This window comes from Leptosomus discolor, chromosome 2 (assembly GCF_034619465.1).
Source record: "Leptosomus discolor isolate bLepDis1 chromosome 2, bLepDis1.hap2, whole genome shotgun sequence".
Classification (NCBI taxonomy): Eukaryota; Metazoa; Chordata; class Aves; order Leptosomiformes; family Leptosomidae; genus Leptosomus; species Leptosomus discolor.
In genome coordinates this window covers 22,838,974-22,861,697 of record NC_141392.1, presented here as the reverse complement: position 1 = coordinate 22,861,697, position 22,724 = coordinate 22,838,974, and the positions used below count along the sequence as shown (strand labels likewise).

Genomic DNA, 22,724 nt, shown 5'->3' with positions numbered 1-22,724 from the left:
ACAAGCACATAGTACAGGCACATTCCAAAAAAACGTGTGTTTTTCTCATAGAGATCATAGACGTCCTGCAGAGTCCTGGTTTTCCTTCAACAACGATCAAGTTTTACATCAAGCTGATGGTAGATGCTGTCAAATCAAGGCTTATTCTTTAGATACTGCACTCTGCACTGTAAAAAAGAGCTAGTGATGGAGAGGACTTGGCAGGGGGTGGGAGGAAAGGGGCCTAGTTTATGATGACCTCTCAAAGGACTCCGGAAGCCAAAAGCAAGCCCTTCGATAGATTCTCCCATGCTGGGCTTCCAAAAACTGAGATTCCCAAAAGTCACCTTCAAGGAGCTTTAGAACTGCAGTCTATTGAGTGAGTCAATGTAATGAAAAGTGGCTCCCAATGCCCAGCTCGTTTCAACATTGTCAATTTTCCGGGCAAGCTGGAAAAAAAAAAAAGTAAAAAAAAAAAAAGGCAAACAAAAAAGTTAAAACACATCTTTCTGGGAGAAGGAGAAGCACGCAAGATGAACACAGTGCTGAAGGTTATTCACAACCGGCTATCACCATTGTGGGGACAGCGTCCCTCCAACCCCCAATCACAGAGCATGTGCTGTAGCAAGAAGGCAAATCAAGGACCGAGCTACTGGCACAACGACTACTGCCTCGGCACCCTCCTGCCCACTCCTCCCAGCAATCCATTTTGTGCATCACCTTAAAGACTTGGCTCTTTGGGAAGCCCAGTTCTTGCAGGAGGAAGGTGATGTACGTGAGGTCCATGCAGAGGAAAGGGCTGCTTCCGGGGCTGATTTCCATGGTCTTACACACTAAGGAGAAAGAAAAGAGTGATCTGAATGTGCACTGTAGGGGCCTACCATCAGCCCAGCTCTGAAAAACCTCAAATGAATCCATGAAACACCTCTTGTCAGTTCAGTTGCGCAGTGATGGAACCTGTTACAATGAGGGTGAAATGACAGGCACACGTTAGCAGAAGCACAAAAGCTTTGGCACACTGGAAGGAAGACCAAGACATTCTGTCTCTCCCCTAAGACAGCTGAGTTTCTTGTATCTCTCCAGGAAAGGATGAAAAGGGCCTCCAACTTTTCTTCTATCTACTTCAAGCCTTTAAATATCTGAGCAACCTCAGATGTGTTTCTTGATCATAAGCACTCAAGAGATTTTGACACGGCCCCAACCACCACCCCCCACCCAAAAACAAAGGACAAAAGAAAAGAAAAATAAAAGACAAAACCAAAACAAATCCCACTTCCTTTCCCAGGATGAGTTACACAAATGGTAGTCCAGACAACAGAACTGTAACAATTGTTCAGTCATTCATAAAGTTTACCAAAAGGCCCCGTGTCAGTTTGATCAAAGCCTGAGTTCGTCATATTAAGAAAAGAATGTTTACATTTGTAAACCTGCATAGGCAGTTCTCTCTGCAGCTAATGACACGAAAAGCTATGAACCGGTTTTCCCCCTTTTCTGATTAACAATCAAGGACATGAACAAATCTTAAGACAAAAAGAACAATTAAACCACATTAGAACGGGGCATGCTAACAGGATGAGAACCCCCACATCTATTTAGAAAGCGTGATTTCAGGACAACTTAACTGGCAAGTTTATCATTAATTCTTGAGGGAGTTTTGAAATACAAGTATTGTAAGATGTGTCTTACGTGGGCTGCAAAAGCAAGAATTAATATAAAAATAGTTGAAACTTTCAGAAATAAGCAGAAACGTTGGCGAGATGCTATGGGGAGAGGTCCTCAATATTTACTTTAAAAAAAAAAAAAAATTAGGCTTCTTAGCATGTCACACCTTTGCCACCTGGGTATGAATTTACACACAGTTACTAGTGTGTGTTTGATTGTATTTTACTCACCGTATTTAGCTGCAATTTCAAAGTCACTGACAGTTAAGCTTCCTCCTTTTTCTTTATCTAAAAAAAACCCAACATGGTCTTTTATGGTTTTTGTACAAAGGTAATTGTAGATTCAAGTCATAAAAGCTGTTTGGAAATTGAACCTTGAGCCACTGAAATCAATGACAAAACTCACAATTGCTTTAAAAGCTAAAAGAATCTTTAAAAGCTTCTTAATATAGATTGAAAAGCCTTGTCTTATGCAGAACTTTTAGTCTCATTTCCTAAAGAAACACATTTTACAGACTCTCTCACCTTGTCCCCATGTCTGTGCTGCCCTGCCCTGTGCTGCCTGAACACAGTTAACGCCTTTGACCAGATCTGACAGGGTGCTGGTGCTCTGCAACATACTAAATCTGAAATGATTTGTAAAACAAAGTGCCTGAGGAGGGGGTTATATTTGTCCAAACTAGCTTGAGATCTCATCATCTGCTTTCTACCACTGAACACAACAGTCTTCTGCACACCAGCACACCCCTGGAAAAGAGATGGATGCATTCTGAATGCATGTGGTATTGTCTGAAAATCTTCATTCCATCTAAAAAGGTCAGTCAAGCAAAACACAGAGCCCAAGATCACTTTACTGCTTTACCACCCAAGAAATTTGTTTAACATTATAGGGGCTTTTTTCTGGTTTGGGTTGTAGAGTTAATCAGACAACGACGATTTCTGGAATGCAGACGGTTTGTTTAAAAGCCATTACCAGAAGTTGCGCATCCTATTTCACGGCCCCATTTCTTCTCTACAGAAATTAAAGAGCATTCAATATCCAGCTAAGACCAACACTGCACAAGAGGGTAACAAAACACTAAATTACCATGACAGCTCAGCAAAGCATCATGACGTGTGTAAATGTTACCATCTCTTCCACAACTTGCCATTTAAAATGAAATGAAAACAGGAGCAAACGTACCTATGAGACCAACCTCTGCTGCACGGTCATAGTAGTAGGAGAAAGTGTAAAAATCCAAGTCCTTCACTTCCTCAGCTTTATGCACTTTTTTGTAGAGCATCTTTGCCACTTTGTTAGAACAAGACTCATACAGAGGCTCACCTGAAAGGCAGCAAAGAAACCCAGCGTATTATAGGGAGAGAGTTAAATATACACACAATTTATTAGGATCCGCCAGGAAGCAGGCTCCCTTTTGCACAACAGCGCTTTGTAAGCTCCTCACAGAGAAGTGAAATCTGCATCTTCTCCCAGCAGCAATGCTTCCCATCCTCAGGTTGGGACTAAGCATGCAACAGACCAGAGATGGACATCATTTGAGACAGAAGGATTTTGAAAGACCTATTCAAGGACTGCTCAACTCCATCGGCATTACTACTAGCAGCTTTACTGACTGGACAGACACATCATGGCACAAGAGGAAAGAGCTGCAGAATCTCTTTAACAGCACATCAGGAGGAGCCAGACAGAACAGTAAACAAAGAATCTAGTGTCTTTGCAAGAGGCTGAGAGTATATCATTTCCTCTGCTCATAGCATGCTGGCCTAGGCAAGAAGAGCGATAAATCACTATACCTGCCTTCTGTCCTTTAATTTTGTACACTATCTCAGCATGTTGCCATTCAGATTTGAAGCCAGGTGGCAAGCAAGGGCTGATCAATTCCTCCCCTTCTCCTACTGCAGAAGTAAAACAAAGCCCCATTAGGGAAAAACATAAGGAGTTAATTTCAGACCCTTCACCCCCAGCCCTGCTCCATGCTGTCCCACAGCCTCAGCAAGGCACCTCCAAAGCCCAGTCATGGCTCAGATGTCCCATGGCCCCCCCGCCCCAGGGCTGGCAAGAATCCAGGTCTCCTGGGATCTAGCACTGTCACCTCCTGCATTCATCACAAATGCACCCAGCCGTGGTGACAGGAGTCCACATACCGCTCAGGAACCTTGAGCCCAGTGGGAAGGAGCCAGACAGCTCCTCCTCTCACAACAGGGCTACGCACTCTATGCTGAGCCAAGACTTGAGGAGTGCCCGTAACTTACAGGGTTTTCCCTCAATTCCTCCTAAAATGGCGAGCCTTGCTGACATCAGCCCGAGTCCCAGGTAACTGCAAAGGGATAAAAGTCTCTGTGAACAACAAACATCCTCCCTCCGATACTCCACTGACAACTTGGCTGGGACATGCCACTCCCTTTTACACAGTCCCAGCAAAAGGGCTCGAGTCAGCAGCTAATGCACATTAAGGGGAACAGTGTGACAACCCACTCATGCTACCTTACCCAGAAGGATAATCCCTCTCTCTGAATAGCTGTCAATGGTAATCCAGCTCTTGAAGAACCGGGAATGCTGAAGGCATTCCCCTAACGTTTCTCTGACCCTCCTCAAAGGCAGCACAGTCTCTAGCATACAGAATTGACTTTTTGAGCCCAAACACAACCCACAGCAAACACAGGTGGGAAGAAGCTGCTTCCCTCTGCCCAAAACACTGGGAGCAGGGGAAGGAATGGCAGAGACAAAGCGTTATGAACTGACTGCGATCCCCATGCTCCATCTTCCTTCACCACTTGGCTGTGAGGTGGTCGAAGAGTTGGGAGTGAAGCTGAGCCTGGGAAGGAGAGAGAGGCAGGGGGAAGGTGTTTTTGATTTTGTTCTTATTTCTCATTATCCTACTGTTTAACTGGCAATAAATTAAATTAAATTCTGTAAGTTGAGTCTGTTTCGCCTGTGACAGTAACTGGTAAGTGATCACCCTGTCCTTATCTTGACCCGTGAGCCTTCTGTTGTATTTTCTTCCCATGTCCTGTTGATGGAAGGGGAGTGACACAGCAGCTTGGTGGGCACCTGGTGGGCAGCCAAGGTTAATCCACCACAGTGATGTGGCTCAGGTTTCTCTTCTTCTTCCCAGTACTCATTTGCAAGGATCCCACTTCAGCAAAACACCCAGATCTCATTGGCTTCATAGAAAGCTTCTATCTGTACAGTGTGCTCTCTTTCCCACAACTAACCTGTACGAATACAGCTTGTAAGTGTTGTTAAACATCTGAAATGAAGTTGTATGGCCAGCTGGTGACGTCTGGAGAGTTGCCTGGAAGGAGAAAAAGATGCCACTGCAAGGTGTCTGCCAGCAGCAGCAAACATCAACAACATCATCTTCCAAAATGTGGGGAAAAATGTGAAACAATCCTAGCACGGTTCAGAGAGAAACGATGAAATTGCAAGTATTTTAATTTGACTGATACACAAGACAACCACAAAACCTGGAGCTAAAATAGCATCTTCACATGACAGAGGCTAAATATTTCTGTTTGTATCCACAACAAATTGGCATACAAAAGAATTATTTTAATTAAAAAGGAATCCTTATTCCAGCTCTTAACTGCTTTTCTCAAGAGGCTACAGCCACTGCCTCTTCACACGATCCCCACTAGGGAAAACTGTGTGCAAAATAGTATGGAAGCCAGGCACGCACTTACTTCCTACTCAAGTGAATTCAGCTGTGAACTTTCACAAGCCAGAGGAAAAGCACATCCCTGTGCTTGCCAAGGAACAGAGTGAGGATCAGCCTGTGGTCTAAGGAAATGAAAGGGTAATTATCTAAAGCATTTTGCAGTCTCTTCCCCAAGCGCACCAGCACTGCTAGCGCATTTGTGCGGAGCAAAGCTCAGGCCATGATGTTCTTTTCATGGTGCTCATATCTTAACACCAACTCCAAATCCAGAATTTCCACATCCAGGACTCTTCACATCCCCTGTCATTCTGCTGTAAGAGCACAATGTCTTGGTTAGCCCAGGCTGGGACACTAGATACAGCATCTCAACCCTCTGCTTTTATGCAGGTTTACTGTGAACAGTATCCTTGCTCAGACCAGAGCCTTACATCTCCACATCCACAGGGCTTCCAGCTCACAGAACACCCATAAAAATGCCACAACAGGAAGGTGAGATGACAAACATCAGCATGTATTTTTTACCGCATAATAACAGCTGCTCCTTAGAAAGCCTTCATTTGCAACCGAGTGAGCTCAGGAAAACCAGGAACAAGGACTGAGAAGGCATCTTGCTGTGTTCTTAAAACCCAATATAGGCCAAATGTTGGACTTGAATTCATTAACAGCATTGCCTTTGAGGTCTTCATTATAAGCAGCATAAACTGAGAGTCAAGGATTAAAATGCTCAGGCACACACTGCATTTTCCCCAAGATAAAGCAGCAGATTCACCACATGCACCACCAACCCACAGAGCTGGAGTAAGAGGACTGACAAAGAGCTGTGAATGCCTCCGTGACTGACCACAACAAGGCAGATGTGACCAAGTGACCTAGGTTCTTCTGTCAGAAGCGTGGCTCCGTGTCACACTGACAAACTCTTGGTCTGTTTCCAAGGGAAACAAATCTGAGCAGCTACTGGTTTCTGCACCAGCATTTCCCAACAGCGTGCATGTTCACATTACCTCGGTGCGTGGAAGGAAGGTGATCTGTGTTGATCCACCACCCAAATCCAGCATCCCTACACTTCTCTTCTGCGGATCATCTAGGCTACCTGAAATGTGTGACAGAACGCTGTGAGAAACTGGCTAGGAACAAAACCAGAAGTACAGTGGTAAAGAAAGAGGACAATCTAACTCCATCTGTCAGCTTCCAGACAGCACTAAATCATACTGTCATCTGCTGGGCACTGACTCTGGCTTTATCGGGGTGACCTGAAAATCTTCAGGTGACAGAGTTTCTCTTATTTCTCTGGCAGCTGTTCATGCCCTAATTACAGCAGCTTTGGTTACTGGATTCCTAAACACTTTTCAGTGGATGCAAGGACACTTTTGAAACTCTACTCTGGCAACCACTTTGTAACAGAGAGGAGTGTGGCTTTCTTGGCCACCTCTCCCTGATCCCTTAAGTGATATTTTGTAGATTCCTATCGCCAAGGGGATGACAGACTGAAAAGAGCTGACCTAAGAGACTCAGCTCTCTTGGAAATCTTCCTGCTGCCAGGCCAGCACCTCTCTTCTCACTTAAATCCAGTTCTTCTCAGTAAGATCCTTCAAATTCACCTTCCTGACAAGACTAGTTTGTGCCAAGTACCTTGGCATACCTCACGATAGCTCATGTTTGAAGATCTCTGACCTTTCTGATATTTCCTGTAAGCATAAAAAGCTTTAGAGCACTTACTGTATTGCTCTACACACTGTGTGTGCTGAATAGAGTGCTTGGACGGCAGGCTGCTTTACTTATTGTCAGAGAGCGCTTCAGCTGAGTTTTTTTATTTACTCCTCAGCTACCCTTTTCTAACTCAGCAGGGTAAACACTTGTGGTATTTCTAGGTTATAAAACTGTAAGGAAGTAGCACAGCACTTTCTTTCACTCTGTGCAGCAGCCAAGCACATCTAGAATACCCACGTTAAAAATTAAACCAGAGCTAGTGGCAGACTCTAAAAAAGGAATAAAGTGCTCTGGTACCCTACAGGGAATTGAAAGAAAGGCTACATTAAACATCTAGTAAAAGGGATTAAATTCCTCACTCTGTCAAGTAAATGGCCAAAATCCTAACGACTTAAATAGGCCAGGCCAAAAAACAACTGCTGACTTATTCCCAGATCCTGCTTTCTCCCTCTCCAGCCCAATGAATGAGCAAATCCCATGCAGGGGCAGAAAACAGCACAAATTTTAGAGCATCAGTCATATCTTTATGCACATGCTCATGTACACGTACCTGTTAAAAAATTTATTGTGATCCACGCTGAAATACCTAATAAGGAAAAGATTCGGAAGATGCACTGTTAGATCGTACCATTTCATTTCTTCCAACAACAGTAACAAATAAGGCGAGCTGTATTACAAGGTCTTCCTACTTTAGGATCTGTTCAGCTGAAGGCATTTTTAAGTTTTCTCATGCTCTTTAAGTGCACCGTCTAAACAAAACAATCAGCAAACCAGAGCCTGTCATCCAACGACAGACAGACACCTGAGACCATCTGCCACGAGCTCCCTTGTCTCCCTTTCACAAACGGAGGACTTCTAACACAAAGCCTCCAAAGGATGACTAGCTGAGAGCTAAGCAAGAAGCACCTTCAAGAAGGGCAAATAGGACTGGCTCTGCTGAGCTCCCCTGACCTACCCTGCCCCAAAGCTAGTGTTCTCACAACTGTCAACGGCTGTCAAAACCCAAGATTAGACGCCTTGAACAAAGAGAATGACCTTCTATACCAGAGCTTATGCGGTATTTGGAAGAGAAGCCCCATATACGAAATGCCTGGAGAACTCTGTGTTTCACAGGTCAAAAACTTAGGCGACAAGTCACAAAGGCTTCCATCCTTAGGTAAAAGACAAGGAAATGACTGACGCTCACGTTGTTCATTTTCTAGGAAAACATCCGCTGGTAGGCTTTTGTTTGTTCTCAGGCACTCAACTTTCCTTTTGAATACTAAGAATTTTCATCTTTTCAGTGCTCTAATTTTTCCCATTTTCCTCTAAGCATTTTTGTCAGCCACACTGTTTCTGTCCTATTCTTGGTTTATAAATCTTTTCTCCATAAATTAGATGAATTAGTAGGCCTTATGTTAACAAATTTAATTATTTATCCATGTCGTTAAAACCCAAGGCATGCTAGGGAACATGGTCCAGTCCAACCCTTGGCGGAACCAAGGCTGTCACTGCTATTAATGATTTTAAAACAAAACAAAAAGAAGAATTACAGTCTCTTTCTTCCATTAAGCAGTAAAAGAGAAACTCATAAACAGCTCCAAACAGCTCCAGCTATTTTAAAGTTTGGTCTCTAAGCAAATTTAAACACATTTCCACACTCAGTTACTTAGAATTTACACGTTCCTTCAAATTATTTTAAAGCAAGACTGATTCTGGGTTCTGTCCTCAGCATTTTCTGATGAGCATCAACTGACTTCAGCATGTATCTTCTTTTCTATATAACATTTTTTCAGCTTGAATTCACAATCACACTCATGAGATCAGTTATAATTAACATTATGACCAAACACTTCCAGAAAGCTCTGATGAGCATTGCCAAGAGCAGGGTGTGCAAAACCAGTTGTTGAAGACCGTCTCAACAAGCAGATAAGCAGAAACCTTTCCAGAAGTGCTGACTGCACAGTGGCTTCCTGGTGATCCCACAGGAACTGCCCCACTCAGAGCTCTGAAAACCAGGACAGAGCTCAGGACTTCAAATTCGAAAACACAGCACAAGATCTCTTTAGCAGGCACTGCCTGAGGCAGCATAAACACGGTGTCAAACACGCTGCTTGTGGGTTCCCACTACAGCGAGTGGGGACTTGTAATACTGCAGCAGGAATCTCCAGGACTGCAGAAAGCACCTCCACAAGTTAGCCTACCTTCATCGGTGCCGTTCATGATCGACACGCAGTTGTCCCTCACGAAGAAGGGGGAGGCCTGAAAAATCTCCTTCACCTGCAGTTCAAATAAAAGTTACACTCAGAGAAATCTTTTTTTCAGCTGAAAAGCAAGGTTTTTTAAAAACTCCAGTTATACACAACTGCTCCTCTTCTTGGGCAGATCCTGACTGTTGCTCACCACTTTATTTGAAGTTCAAAAGCCCAAAAAGCATCAACGGGCACTCCACTATAAAAGGCCAGTGATTTACATGCTGGCTCTGCAGCTTGGTGCAGAGACAGGGATGGATGTGTAGGTTTTCAAGCATGAAGACTGCTCAGAAATGCCATTAACAAGGGATGGACACGGATAGGGAAGAGAACCCAGTTTACTTTGCTGCAAGTGGCAGCCCACGGGGCATTATACATGCACGGAGAGGCAGGTGATGGACACACTGGCTTTCAGCAATGCCCCAGGGAATGGCATTTTTAACAGGAGCATGTTGGCTGTGAGAGGTCCTCTACGCTAGATGTAGGATGCTACATGAGGTAGCAAAGCCCTAGGTTTCTGGAGTCCTCTAAAGGAACAACTCCAGCAGGTCCAGCTGAAATTCAATGTGGAAAAGAATGGGCCAGCTTACAGGCAGCAGAGAACAATACAGACAACTAGTTTCAACCATGCCACATTTCTTCCTTCCAATTATTTCTTTTAAAAAAAAAAAAAAAGTACACTTAGTGCACACTTAAACTGTTTCCACAGCTGTAAGGTCTAGAATATAATATTTTTTTTGGTAATATTTTAAAATATTAAACATATATTACACGCTTTTTAATGCAATTCACATTATTTCCAATCAATATAAAGGAGCAAGGAGCCTGCAGCAGCAGGCTGATACCATGGCCTACCAAATAGCAAAGAGCTCCTTCCAAAATAGCAGCGTCCTGATCAAAAGCACCAACAAACATGCCCTGCAAGAACAAGTCTGAGGCAACTGTTAGGAGTATCTCATTACACTTGTTATGTTACATGTCATCTCCAGGCTTATTCGGAGCTGTTGTCATTCCTCTGTGCTTGTGCTCATTCAATTTCTCCCCCCAACCCTATTTGAGATCAGGTGGCTCTGCACTGCTTTGGGGGTTAAATGACGGGAATGGTTCATGTGCATGAAGACAAAGGAGTATGTACCTTACACAGAAGGGATCAAATTTTGCTGTAAAATTTCTGGGAAGCAAGCCGAGACAAGAAATAGTACCTTATCCAGCAACTTCTGAGCTTTCTCTCCTGGCAGCAACCGTAGGCCAGCTGTGGCTTTCAGGACCAGAGGGGTAAACTTCCACAGCTCCATAGGAACCTCCTTCTTTGCCACCTCCAAGAGCTCTTTTATTCCCTGGCCACTCTGTGAGCAAAGAACAAAAAGGGCATCTTAGAAACTCTCTAGATTTGTCTTTCTTGGAAGGGCAGAAGGGTGATCAGAGAGTATGATTTGCTGTAAATCTGGAACAGAGACAAGTGAATATCACAAGGAGTCAGAAGAAGGTGGAGGACTCACTATCTCTTACAGCGTGAGACCTGGTGGATATAATGGGGATTATCTAGGAACAGGTCAAAAACAAACAGGAAGAGTCACTTTTTCAAACAGTGACACAGAACTGTATTCCACTGAATATTTTGGCTACAAAAGCTTCAAAAGGCAGCATGACAAATCCTTGAGAAAAAAGACCTTCGGAGCCAGTAAAATACTATGAGCTGGGTGTAAGTCTGTCTCAGGAAGTCCCTAAATCCCTGCAAGCCAGAAAGTAAGCGAGACAGGAGAGAAGTCACTTAGTACTTGGCCTGTTTTTTAGACTATTTTCCTGAGAATCCAATTCTGGTCACTTTTGGAGAAGGCTCTGCTCCACTCCAACACAGCTCTTTTGTCATTTTCTTAAGCGCAATTAAATTCTTAAGGCAGAGAGAGGAAAAACATCCACTGTGCTTAAATAAGGACACCACCAAGTGCAACTAGATGTGTTCTGGTCCTTGCTCCTCTGCATATTGACCAGCTTTTGCTATGGGCTTGTATTATTTAGAGACACTTCCCAGAACTGAGACAGTTCAGCATACTGTACCACAGCAAGACGTGATTTGCAGGGCGTATCAAAACCAGTAGGTTTTGGGGCACACACTTTTACAGTAACAGAAACAAAATTACCTTTTCAACATCATCAGCATACGCGGATAGACCTGGCTTCAGTGCTTTAAACGTCTCATGGGTTAATTTGGGAGTCTCTGTTCAAAAGCAGGATTCCAAAATAAGTAATGGTATAAATAATTTTGCATACACAAAAAGAAAACCGTTTTACAAATGACATCATTAGAAAAACATTTTTAAAAGTCATGACCGTTTTTCAGGTGCTGGCGTCCGCTACGCACATATTTTTCATGCACATCAGACAATCACCAGACGGATGCAAGTTCTCTTTGGGTTCTTACAGCTGTTATGTGCAGCTTTCCAAACTGCACCAGTAACATAACAAAGACCCCAAGTTTCATCGTGCTCTGTGCTGGCTAAACTTGACTCCAGCAAAAGCTTTACCATCATTTTCAATGGCAGAAGAGGAGCCAGACCTAAGTATTTTGGAAACCTGCCGTACAGACAATTAGATGAACATGCAGGCAAAACAACATGAGCTCAACAACACCCTCCTCCTGTACCGAACTACACTCCATAAAGTTCCCTGCAGTATATTCTGAAACTATGTTTAAAGAGAAGCAGCAAGGAAGAAGCAAAGATTTGGGAATACACTCAAAGAAGGAAATGCACAGACTGTTGTTTAGTGCCTTTGGTGGCTAAGCCTTACACTAGCCCATTCTGCAAACCCAGGGTGCTCCCCACAGACCATTCACACCATACACCACTCTTCTAATCCTTAAAAGCATCCTCAGATCACCTACTAACAGCAAACACATGGGTCCTTTCATCTTTAAGAGCTTCACAAATATGAGCTGATGACACCTACACAAATGAAGCTTAGGACTCCAGAGGAAAACTGGAGCTTTTTTGTACACTTCTGCCTTGCTTCCCAGCAATGCTTTCTATTCAGATGCAACACACAGCAATTTTAACCAAACAATTTGCAATTTAAATCCAACACTGAAGCCAAGGATGCACTAAATCAGACAACTGCCAGGAACTGCCAACAACCTCATGGTGAAAATTCGGGGGAATAAGGCAGTTGTGAATTTACAAGCCTCTCTTCCATCAAGCACTCCGGTGAAGAACTGTAATTCTTCAAGGCACCGTTCTAAAGGTACAGCTGCTATTTAGTTCACATTCTGACATCACAGCATCTTCTCCTTGTTGAATGTTTTTGTAATTTCATCCAAACCCACATACTTGAATCATAATACACTTCCTGATGGCTCTCTAGAAAGAGCTGAAGCATGTTTGTTCAAGCAATCCCTAGAAAAGAATCATCAATAATCTGCTCCATATGTTACAGAAGAATTCATCTATCATGCAATGAGCAGGCCATACCTTTTGGCTGCTGTGTAAATTTAAAAATATGGATGCGAGTTCCCGTGCTTCCTGCATCAAACATAATTCCATAAAAGACCGAGGGATCTGTGGTCACTGCCTGATGGTTCAGTTTGTCTCCCTTGCTTTCAGCAACTCCTTCAGTTGCTCCCACGACTGGTTTGGAATCCAAGTGCCATTTTATGTATGCAACATAAATAGCTACGCATGCCAAAATCCCAAAAGCGAAGAACCGCTTTGATATCTTCATGGCTTCCATTTATCAGATACTGTGTTTCTTCCCTTTATCAAATGTTTTGTTTCTTGTCCATCACACAGAACAGGTGGTTCCCACATCGCTCCTACATCCAACAGAAAAGAAAAGATATGGGTTTTTTCCTATACCTGCAGAAAGGATCCAAGAGTATGATGGTTATTTGATAAGGAACTTACAGGAGTAAACTTGACTTGAGCATTAGTTAAACACTTAACTGTTAGTTGGTTTAGTCTGTGATAAGAAAGTTGGGCATGATAGTCAAAGCAAGCAGCAAGTCACTGAAACAAACAGCCTGGTAAAAATCCCCTCACGCACAGGGAGTGACAGACTACTGCTGGCAAGTAAAAGGATTTATGCCTGCAGCACCTGGAGTAGGACTGAGATATCAGCTGCTGTCTTCAGTGCTCAAATCTCTCTCAGCTAACACAGGGAAACTTGCAGTGAAATGCTCACATTTATTCCCGTAGGACAATGTAAAATCCTGCATTCAAAAATGTGGGATTCACCTGCAAATCACTTGTAAAACTGCAAAATCCCTCTCTTCCATGTTGCTTGTCCTAACCATCAAAGCCTCCATGGCTGCTGGATGCCTACAAGACTGCACACTACTTTCCCAACAATTCAGAAGGAACATACCCATCCTCCTTCAGCATATCATTGAGATCTGCAGCTAATTTCAAGACATGAAGCTGCATAAATCTTCTTTTCCCCATTGCTACTGAGGCCTAAGAAGGAACAGAGTAAGGAGAGTTCAGAGAAGCTAAATACAGTAGCTGAGGTGAGAAGGGACCTCAAGAGTTCTCTCATCCAATCTCCTGCTCAAAGGATGGGCAGCTATGGGGACCCACCATGATGCTCAGGGCTACATCCAACTGCACCTTGAAAACTTCCAAGGATGGAGATCCCAGAACCCTCTCTGGGCAACCCAAATCATTTGCTGTTATCTTTGCTAGTTCCTGGATGGTGAAGGAGGTCCCAGAAGACTGGACAATTTAAAATCAAGTGTTTAAAAGGCAAGACAGAAGATCCAGGGAATTAGTGCTCCCATGCAGCTCCAATACCAGGAAAGACACCATAGCAAAGCACCACTCAAGAAATGTAAAAGCACTCGCACAGCATCATCCAGATGACTAAAATACAGTCAGTGGTGACTTACGGGGAGCAAATTACATTATATCTTTCCTTTTTTGATAGTGTAGAAGAAAAAGAAAACCAGCTGATGAAGTTGACTTAAACAAGGTTTAGACACATATGTAATCTGTTGATGATATGAATTTGGTCAGTGTACAGAAGGTGTGAAGGGAAGGAATTTAAATTCAAGGTGATTGTATGGTATTGCCAAAAACGGGCAAGACAAAATTTTATAAAAATAGAGGAAAGCAAAACCACAGGCACAAATACACATGAAAAGCAGCATAGGGAAAGAAGAACTGTAAGCTGTCACAAAACAGAAATCATGGAGATGGCATTGCACAAAAAAAAAAAAACCCAAACCAAAAAACCCTTCCGGCTTCTATCAGCATGCCCAGAGATGTAGGAGGCAATTGCTGCACATACACGGGGTGACGACTCCCATCTTCCTGGTACCAGAAAGGCCTCAACTGTCGCTACACGAGAGCTAAAAACACCTCACGGGAGGAAAGCAACAGGAACCGGGTGATGCTCTGAGGAGACAGAAGCCTCCATCGCGGGAAGGTGGAGGCGGGAAGGATGAGGGGGCCGGAGGAGCAGCAGTCTGCCAGCATAAACCCCTACCCCCGCTCTCCTGAAGAGGGCCGGGATTAACTCTTCCCTGCCTTTGCCAGGGGACGCCGAGATCTGCTGCAAGGGAAAAGCTTTCCGCCTGCGCGGCCGAGGGCGGGCGGGGACCCAGCGGGAGCCGGGTGTCGGGCAGGTGTCCGCCGCGGCACAGGCCGGCAGGCAGCCGGGGCCAGCACCGCCCCGCCGCGGCCTCTTGGCCCGGCCCGGCCCGGCCCGGCCCGGCCCTGCCCGCCGCCGCGCCTCCTCACACACGGCTTCCCGTGCCCGCGCGCCCTCCCGCCCCCCCGGTGCGCGGCGCAGCTCCCGGCCGGCCCCGCCGCCCGCACTCACGCCTCCGCCGCCGCCACCGCGCCCGCCATGGCGACGCCGCTCCCACTGCGCAGGCGCGGGGCGGGTTGCACCGCCTCCGTGACCGGCGCAGCGTCTGTTGTCCCCGGTGCCGGTGGTGGCATCGGCAGCTCCTCCGTGAGGAGAGGCCGGGCTGCCTCGCCCCGGCCGGTTCCGCAGCAGGTCCCCGGCAAGGCTCAGCGGAGCGAGCCCCTCGGTGGTGGCGCGTGCGGGGAAAATGTGCTTTAAAAAAAAAAAAAAAAAAGGGGCAAAACGCCACAAAAATCGAGAGAAACAGCCCCCGAGGTGAGAGAAGGGAGGGGGGAGGAGGTGCTGGGCAGACGTTGCCCAGCAGAAGGCAGCTGGGGAGCAAAGGCCTGCGCAAGTCGAGGCCCTGTAGCCCTGGGGTAAGGTCACCGAAGAGATGGCCGCAGGACTGCTGGACACCCTCTGCTCCTCTGGGTGATCTGCGCAAGAGCTCCGCAGTCCCAGGCGATTGTGAAGCAGGTACGTTCATTACAGCTCTGCAGCGCTGGGTGCAGCCAGGGGCAGGTGCCCCAAGGAGGCTTGCACCCCGCGCCGCGGTAGTTGCCTCCTATTTAAAGCAGCAAAACTTACATATTCACAAGATTAGTACATATTCATCGCTCTGTCCCGCTTCGGATACAAATTAGATCTCCTCCCCTTGCGCAGGCGCAGTCTTCCCCTTAGGGGGTGTCTTGGGGAGGAAGGAAAAGTTACTCGATAGTCTTCATCATGATTGTCCTTTTGAACCCATCCTCCAGAGCATGCGCAGTTCAGGGACAGCTGGGCAGTGTCTCCCCCCGCGACCACAGCTCAAGGCAACATCCCCCTCCGTGGTCACGGTTTGTGCGCAAAGACAATTCCTCCCCCATCTCTACCTTACCTCAAACAGTGAAGCAGGCCTTGAAGTGATCAAGACCCTACTTAAGCCCTGCCAAGGGCAGGGGGTTACACTCTTGTTTACCAAAGACAAGGCTAGCTAGCTAATATTGCAGAGACTAAAGCATATCACGTATTTCAAAAAGAATATTTTCAGATATTTTCTACTTTCCCATATCATGGTGAGATCCAGCCCTGGAAAAACCTCTTTACCTGTGAGTTTGGTCCAGCTCTGAGGCAAAAAGTGTTGGTAGATGTGAGCAAAGGAGACCCTCAGATAGCTGCTCTGTTTTTTTTTTTCTCCATACTTCATGTTCCTCTGGCAGTTTTTCTGCTTCTTTAATGGCTCCTCCTCCCTGTACATAATCTTGTCTTTCATCAGCTAAAATTACTTGCTGATCCACTCAGTCTGGAATAATGAGGAGAGGTGGTTTGGGAGTGAGGGTGCATGAGCAGGCAGCAGCAAACACGAGGCATGAAGAAAAAGATTGAGACTGATGTTTGGAAATCAGATGCAGGGCAGAGGTCTAAGCCATGGTGCTGTTGGCTGCATGTGAGAGGCTCACAACCTCCCCGTGAAGCCTGTTGTCACTCCCACAGCTCTACGCAGTTGCTGGCATCTGTGCTGAGAGACCCTGCTGTAGGAATGAGCACAGAGTCTCCCATGGTGTTATTTATTCCAGTAAAGTAGTGTTTGGAAAGTAAATTTGGGTTTTTTCCCCAGCCCTGTAGGTAGCAGGCATTGAGGAATCTCAAATGATGGTTTCTGTTCAAATTAAACTCCCTGTCTGACTTACCCAGGTAAATAAAACTGATCTTTCCAACTATTTTTCTAACTTGTTTTAATGTTGTTAATTGTATTTAAAAGGAATTGGGCTATTAATGGGAGAATCCTGCAAAGGAAGATTAAGGCACAAAGGCTTAAAATCTTTAAGATTTGTGTCTCCCTCTATGACGTGGTTGCAACAGAATTTCTATCTCTCCTAGTTCATAAGTGAGACCCTGACACCTACTGTGGTTTCTCCACAGAAACCTGCCTGAGTTGGCAGGCAGCTTGGAAAAAAAAAAAAACAGCTGAGAGCGCTCTGGTAATTCCTATTGGTGTTACTCCCAAAATTGCTGCTGTAGCACTCCTGTCGGTCACAGCATCTCAGGATCTGTAAACCCATCGGGAAGAAGATAGACAGGAGAACCTCAGCAAAGACGCAGCCTGACTGCTACGTAAATACCCTTTATCCCTAGGACTGAGGGTAGGATGACACTTGCAGCTGGGCACGGGTGGCTGATCTTGGTGAGTTTGCAGCATAGCATCACCTTATTCTGACCTGAAATATGGGATGTTGACAGATTAAAAATTGTCGGGTTTTTATGGTTATTGCTGTGCGAGCTGTAGCACAGCGATACCTAGTGGCAGTGTGAAGGTAAATTCAATGCAAATAAGTTGGTTTTCAGTTAGCTTTGGTCTGAGTGTTCCCTTTTTGGTAAAACAACAAAAAAATGGGGATAGGGAGTAAAGATGCTACAAGTTTCAGGCCAGGGAGCTACCCAGGCCTGGAGTTGTCCTTTAAAGTAAAAGACCGGGAAGCCCCATCTGAAATCCTGTGGTTGTCACTGGGATTTTGGGCTGCTGTGAAAATTCCCACCTAGGAGCAAGTTTCCCAAAACCCAGAACAGGATTTCAGTCTCTTATGTTTAAAAATACACTGTTGTCTGAGCTCATTACAATGGGGAGCCTGCTACATGAACAGCCCGTTTCTTCTTTCAAGTTACAAGGAAAGAGGAATACTTCTGGAGACTTACTCAGGTTCAAGGACTACTTGCAATTTTTCTTTAAGACAAAAGATTTAGATGCTCTCAGTATTGTTTTCCTTAGCAATGTAACGCTTTTCAATCCTAAATGAAAGATGCTGCTGTCACTAATTGCTAAAAGATGCAATTGAAGAGCCAGCAAAACAAGGTGGTCTTTCCCGCTTTCTCTAGGGAAGACAGAAGACTGCGGGAAGCGAGGCCCTCATGGAAAAAAGCAGGCCAGGCCAGCAGAGAGCAGCATTTTATCAGGAACACCATTTCCCCGGGGATGAGATAAAATAGTACAATATTTATTTCTCGTAGTTGAAATATCTTGCATATATGCTCATAAACAGGGCTGCAGTTAGGATTAGAGATTCCAAAGAATGGGAAGATAATGCTGGTTTGTTTTTTTTTTCCTCCTATGAAAAACATCATTGGTGTGCATGGGGAACAGGTCTCAGTCTGTTCTTGGAAACCCCCTTGCCTCATCTGGGGCCCTGGGAGAGAGTGTAGATGATTTAAAAGGTTTTGCATTTGTTCCTGAGACTTTCTCACACAGTACTGTGGTCATTCCTAGGATTAACTCAAGCCATATAGTCTGAGGTTTGTTACACATTTTCAAGCATGATGTCTACATATTATATATATTACTTACATGTACATGTTTAGATTCATAGCTTGGTGTATTATATATGTCATACCTGAGCTAGAATGCAGGTTATTTGGAAAGAGTTGTTTGGGAAACAATCTCTGTCACTCCAGTGTTATAAGGACAGTTGGGTTGCATGTCTGAATAAGGATTAATAAATAGTGATCAAAGACAAATTGTACAAATATGAGAAACTGCATCATTAAAAGGTTATTTCACCAACTCATTCACGACTATTGTGAACAGTAACAAGATTATGTTATAAATATAAATACAAGCTCAGTATTTTTAGCACAGGGTACCCATGAGCTGCACATGATTGGTATGTTGTTTTGTGCAAGCCAGGTAGTAACATGTGCCAAATTACGCAAAATGCTCCATCACCTCCTCACATCCTCAGAGAGGCATGCAGGAGTTCAACCAGCTGACACGTGGCTAGCGACAGAGTTCAGGCTGCCTTATGTGGACCCAGATACACGTGTGTATTTTGAACATCTGACCTCTGAGAGCTGCGCAGTTAATTAAGTCTCCCTGTGCAGACCATGTTTCTCTCCATGCTGCCACCTCTGCCCTGTCTGGGGACTGGCTTTTCCAGGCAGCGCTGTAGGTTTGGGAAATTCAAAGGGGTGAGGAATCTGTTCCCAACTCGTGACTGGTGCTGGTGCCACTGAAGCTGGTGTGGCAACCCATGGGTGCTCAGGCAGCAGCCTCCCAACTGCTGTTGCTTTGCATCTCGGTTCCCAGATGTGTCCTGGGACCTAGATGCTCCCCAGCCACTTAACTAATAGTGCTATTAATACTGTTGCATGTTTAAGCTACAAAAGAGTAGCTCAGGTAACTCCTGAGGTATTTCATTTGAAGATTTTGGAGTTCCTTTTCTAGCAACAGTCCAGGAAGCCAGAAGTCCTATACCACAGCAGGACGAGTTGGGATTGTCCGAAGAAGAAAAGTATTTTGGAAATACTGAGGAAGGGTAACAGCAACTAAGCCTACAGCTCAAATTCCCATCCAAGATCCGTTTTCTCCCTTCATCTCAAAGACAAATTATACTAGTGCTGACCTTTAGCAGGAAAATGTGAAGCTCATTGAACAGTGAACATTAAGCTTGTTTTGCTATAGATCTGAGTCCCAAAGCCCCTTTATCTCCCTGCTGCAAACCACACACCTGTAGCCTTCGCTGTGATATTCTGTCCCCATGTCCTCCCCATATCCCTGAGCAGTATAAGGTGGGTCTGCAGTCCCGTCACTTACATGAAACCCCACATGGCACCTGCTGCTCTCTGATGCCCTCCACTGTTGTTTCTCATCATTCCTCCCCAAAATTTCTAGCAAGGCAGGCCTTGGCACATACTGTGGCTTCTCTGGAGCTGCACCTGGTCAGAGAGCCATGGCCAAACGTACTAGGTAAATGCTGAGTTGCCATTTCCTTTCCTATGGAGAAAGCATAAATAACATATTTCTCTGTCTCCTCTGGATACCCACCAGTTTTTGACAAACTCATAGAAATTAAACATCTTTGAGACATTTATGTTTCTGGCAATTGTGGCTGAAAGTAGTAACTGGATCAAAAGTTTTGGAGAGGCAGCAGGTGGGCAAAACAATCACAGAAACCTCCTATTCCGAGGAAATCTGGATCAAACCATGCCTTTGCCATATTCACATGTAGACCCTCCACTGACTGCTTTGCTTTTCTAGCTAGTTTTCTAATCATGCTCTGATGATTCCAATGATCTGAAGTAATAGGTCTTTTTGTCTTCCAGGATTTTTTTTTCCAAGCTAAAGGTATTTGAGTGGCAGTAAGTTCGAACTCTGAAGCATTCTAGAATCGGGCCAAGTAAGTATATTTTGCTCTTGCTCTGTACCAGGGTGTAATAGATCTTAGTGGCTTTTCATTGGATTTGTCTAGAATAAATGCTGGATGGACTCCACCACATTCTGTGATCGTATCACAGAGGGTGACTCCTGGGGGCTGTCACTGATGTTTTTGTGGATGAGGCTGTAGTACCACAAGACAGAAAAACCGAACAGGTCTCTGCTGTTCCTCACTGCTGTTCACAAGCCATGTGCAGAAATGAGCCATAACTTTGAAAATGCTGCCTCAACGTGGTCTTTTTGGTGCCCTACAGGCTGAAGTTCTTCACAAATTTATCATGACCTATATAATTGACCTATATTATGTGTCTATTTGTTAAATAGGTTGCACTAATTAGAAACATGAATGGGGATGGCTTAGCGGTTATTTATTTATACTGAGGTGTGTGCCTGTTGTCTGCAGTGACGTATGGGAGGATCATTTCCAGATTTTCCCCCTCTGCCCCCTCCGTATTGGACCTGTGCCTTGGATTATTGCTGTAAAACATGAACTGATTCTGCTTTCAGAGAAAAAGAAAAAGTAAAATTGTCTGTACTGCTTTTCTAGGCAATGTGATATGTCCTCATGCATGTCTGTACGTGAGAAAATAAAGCACGAGGCAGAAAATACAGCAAAATTTTCAAGCCCTTGACTTGTAGGGCAGCAAGTAGGGGCTGAGGGTGCTTTGCACTTTGGTTGCTCTATTGAGACACATTTCTAGGCTGCGAAACAGCATTACTGCACCCTGCTGATATCTGAACATTTTCTAGTGAATGGGTTTATTTCTCCTTGCACTTGTGCCTCACTTGCAGACTGTAGGAGCTGTTTGAAATCTAGGGTGACGTTGAAATGTGGTGAGTTTAATGGAATTGCATCTGCTCCCAGCAAGTATGAATTTTACTTTTAATTTTTTAGACTGAGGTCCAAAGTCTGGCTGATTGGCCTCTAGGGGCAGATTTGGATCACAGCTTTAAAACAGATGTCCGCTACTACAAACCCTAGCAGTTGTATTAACAACGCTGTCAGGCGGTTTCCACTGCTGTGTCCTCATTCATACAGACAGGGTGCGCAGAGTGTAATCTAATTAAGGAGAATTCCCCAGATTTTTTTCATGTCTGCTATCAGTGCATTTTTAACTTCTCCAAATTCATTAGGAATGCATCCATCTGTGCGCTGTCACGTAGTGCTGTGTTGAATATTATCTGTAATTCCTTCAAGAAGCTTGTTTTGAAGAAAAAAATGAGTGGGGAGGATGAGTAAAGTGAAAACAAATTGCTACCATTTTTACCATGATTTCAGGAATTGTTCCCTCTGTCTCATGCTAAGGATGGTTTTCCAGGCTGTCAAAAATGTATGTTCTGCCAGTGAGTGTGTGGGCAAAGCGTTTGTTCAAATATGTGTATTATTCATTAGCTAAACTGTTTGTCAAGTGGCACAGGTTTGGCTAGCTGAATAGACAGCCCATGCCTTGACCAGGCTTTTGTTAATAAAGATTTTAATGATCTTGTTATAATCTTGGAGTTAATTGTGGACATTCTGTGGGAGAAGAAAGTCCCGTCTCACCTTATCATTCTGCTTCCTCTGCGGAAAATTGATCCCAACTTCTATAGAGCTTTTGAGAGCTATTACTGTATGATGTACGACATTAAGGTTCAAAAAAGCAGCTTTTGGTAAAAATGCTCTGGTTTTAAAAAAAACAGATGTGCATGATATTTGAAACCGAGAATAATTCGGCTTCAAACTGCTATCTTGAGGTTCCCATGCTCAAACTAGGGCCAAATTTGAAGTTTTATTAGGTTGCTCAAAGCCTTGTTCAGATGAGTTTTTAGTATCTCCAAGGATGGAGACTCCCTGGGCCCTGTCCCAGGACTGAACCACCCATAAGGTGACATTTGTTTCCTCATATCGAATAGGAACTTGCCGTGTTCCAGCTTGCGCCCATCACTTCTTGTGCTGTCACTGGAGACCTCTGGGAAGAGCCCAGCTCCATCTTCTCTTCTTTCGGTAGCTGCAGATAGCAATAAGCTCTATCCTTTGCCTTCCCTTCTCCAGGTTGGACAAACAAATGCTGAATGGAGAGGTAGGTTCTCTTACCTCTCCTGCTGGCTCCTCTTTTGCTAATACAGCCCAGGGCATGGTTGGCCACCTTTGCTGCAAGAGCATGCTGCTGATCCTGGTCAGACTGGCCCCTGGGAGCTTTTCTATGGAGCTAGCCCTCAGTCTGTCCACTTGCGTGGGGTTTCTGTCTGTCCTGGGGCAGAACTTGGCATGTGCCTTTGCTGGACCTCATGAGGCTCCTGTCAACCCAACTTCTCCAGCCAGTCCGGGTCCCTCTGAAGAGCAGCCCTGCCCTCCAGCCTGGTGCAGAATGCAAACTCACCAAGAGTACATTGTATGCCATTGCCCAGCTTGTTAACAGGCACCTGGATAGTATCAACCTCTGAAAAATGCCCTTAGTAATCAGCTGCCCATTAGACTGCC

General features: G+C 44.8%; 1 protein-coding gene across 2 annotated transcripts; it reads right to left on the bottom strand.

Moving 5' to 3' along the window:
* Positions 1 to 124: 124 nt before the first annotated feature.
* Positions 125 to 12,963, bottom strand: ENTPD6 (ectonucleoside triphosphate diphosphohydrolase 6). Of its 2 annotated transcripts, none has more exons than XM_086460742.1 (13): positions 12,705 to 12,963; positions 11,379 to 11,455; positions 10,440 to 10,583; positions 9,190 to 9,265; positions 7,557 to 7,592; positions 6,301 to 6,389; positions 4,857 to 4,969; positions 3,894 to 3,958; positions 3,435 to 3,536; positions 2,824 to 2,964; positions 1,872 to 1,928; positions 700 to 812; positions 125 to 428 (listed from the first exon to the last, which is right to left on the bottom strand). In XM_086460742.1, exons 1-13 carry the CDS (start codon positions 12,961 to 12,963, stop codon positions 339 to 341), a joined length of 1,362 nt encoding a protein of 453 aa, XP_086316868.1. In that variant the 3' UTR covers positions 125 to 338. The 2 variants fall into 2 exon arrangements, with proteins under 2 accessions (XP_086316868.1, XP_009945685.1); XM_009947383.2 differs by having other exon boundaries at positions 4,857 to 4,936.
* Positions 12,964 to 22,724: the final 9,761 nt, after the last annotated feature.

Excerpts from the sequence above, each read along its gene's own strand:
- ENTPD6 (XM_086460742.1), bottom strand. The coding sequence starts at position 12,963 with ATGGAAGCCATGAAGATATCAAAGCGGTTCTTCGCTTTTGGGATTTTG. Across the intron at positions 11,456-12,704 it reads ATTTACACAGCAGCCAAAAG|AGACTCCCAAATTAACCCAT; the intron begins GTATGGCCTGCT and ends GCTTTTGAACAG. Across the intron at positions 2,965-3,434 it reads AATTAAAGGACAGAAGGCAG|GTGAGCCTCTGTATGAGTCT; the intron begins GTATAGTGATTT and ends GCTGCCTTTCAG.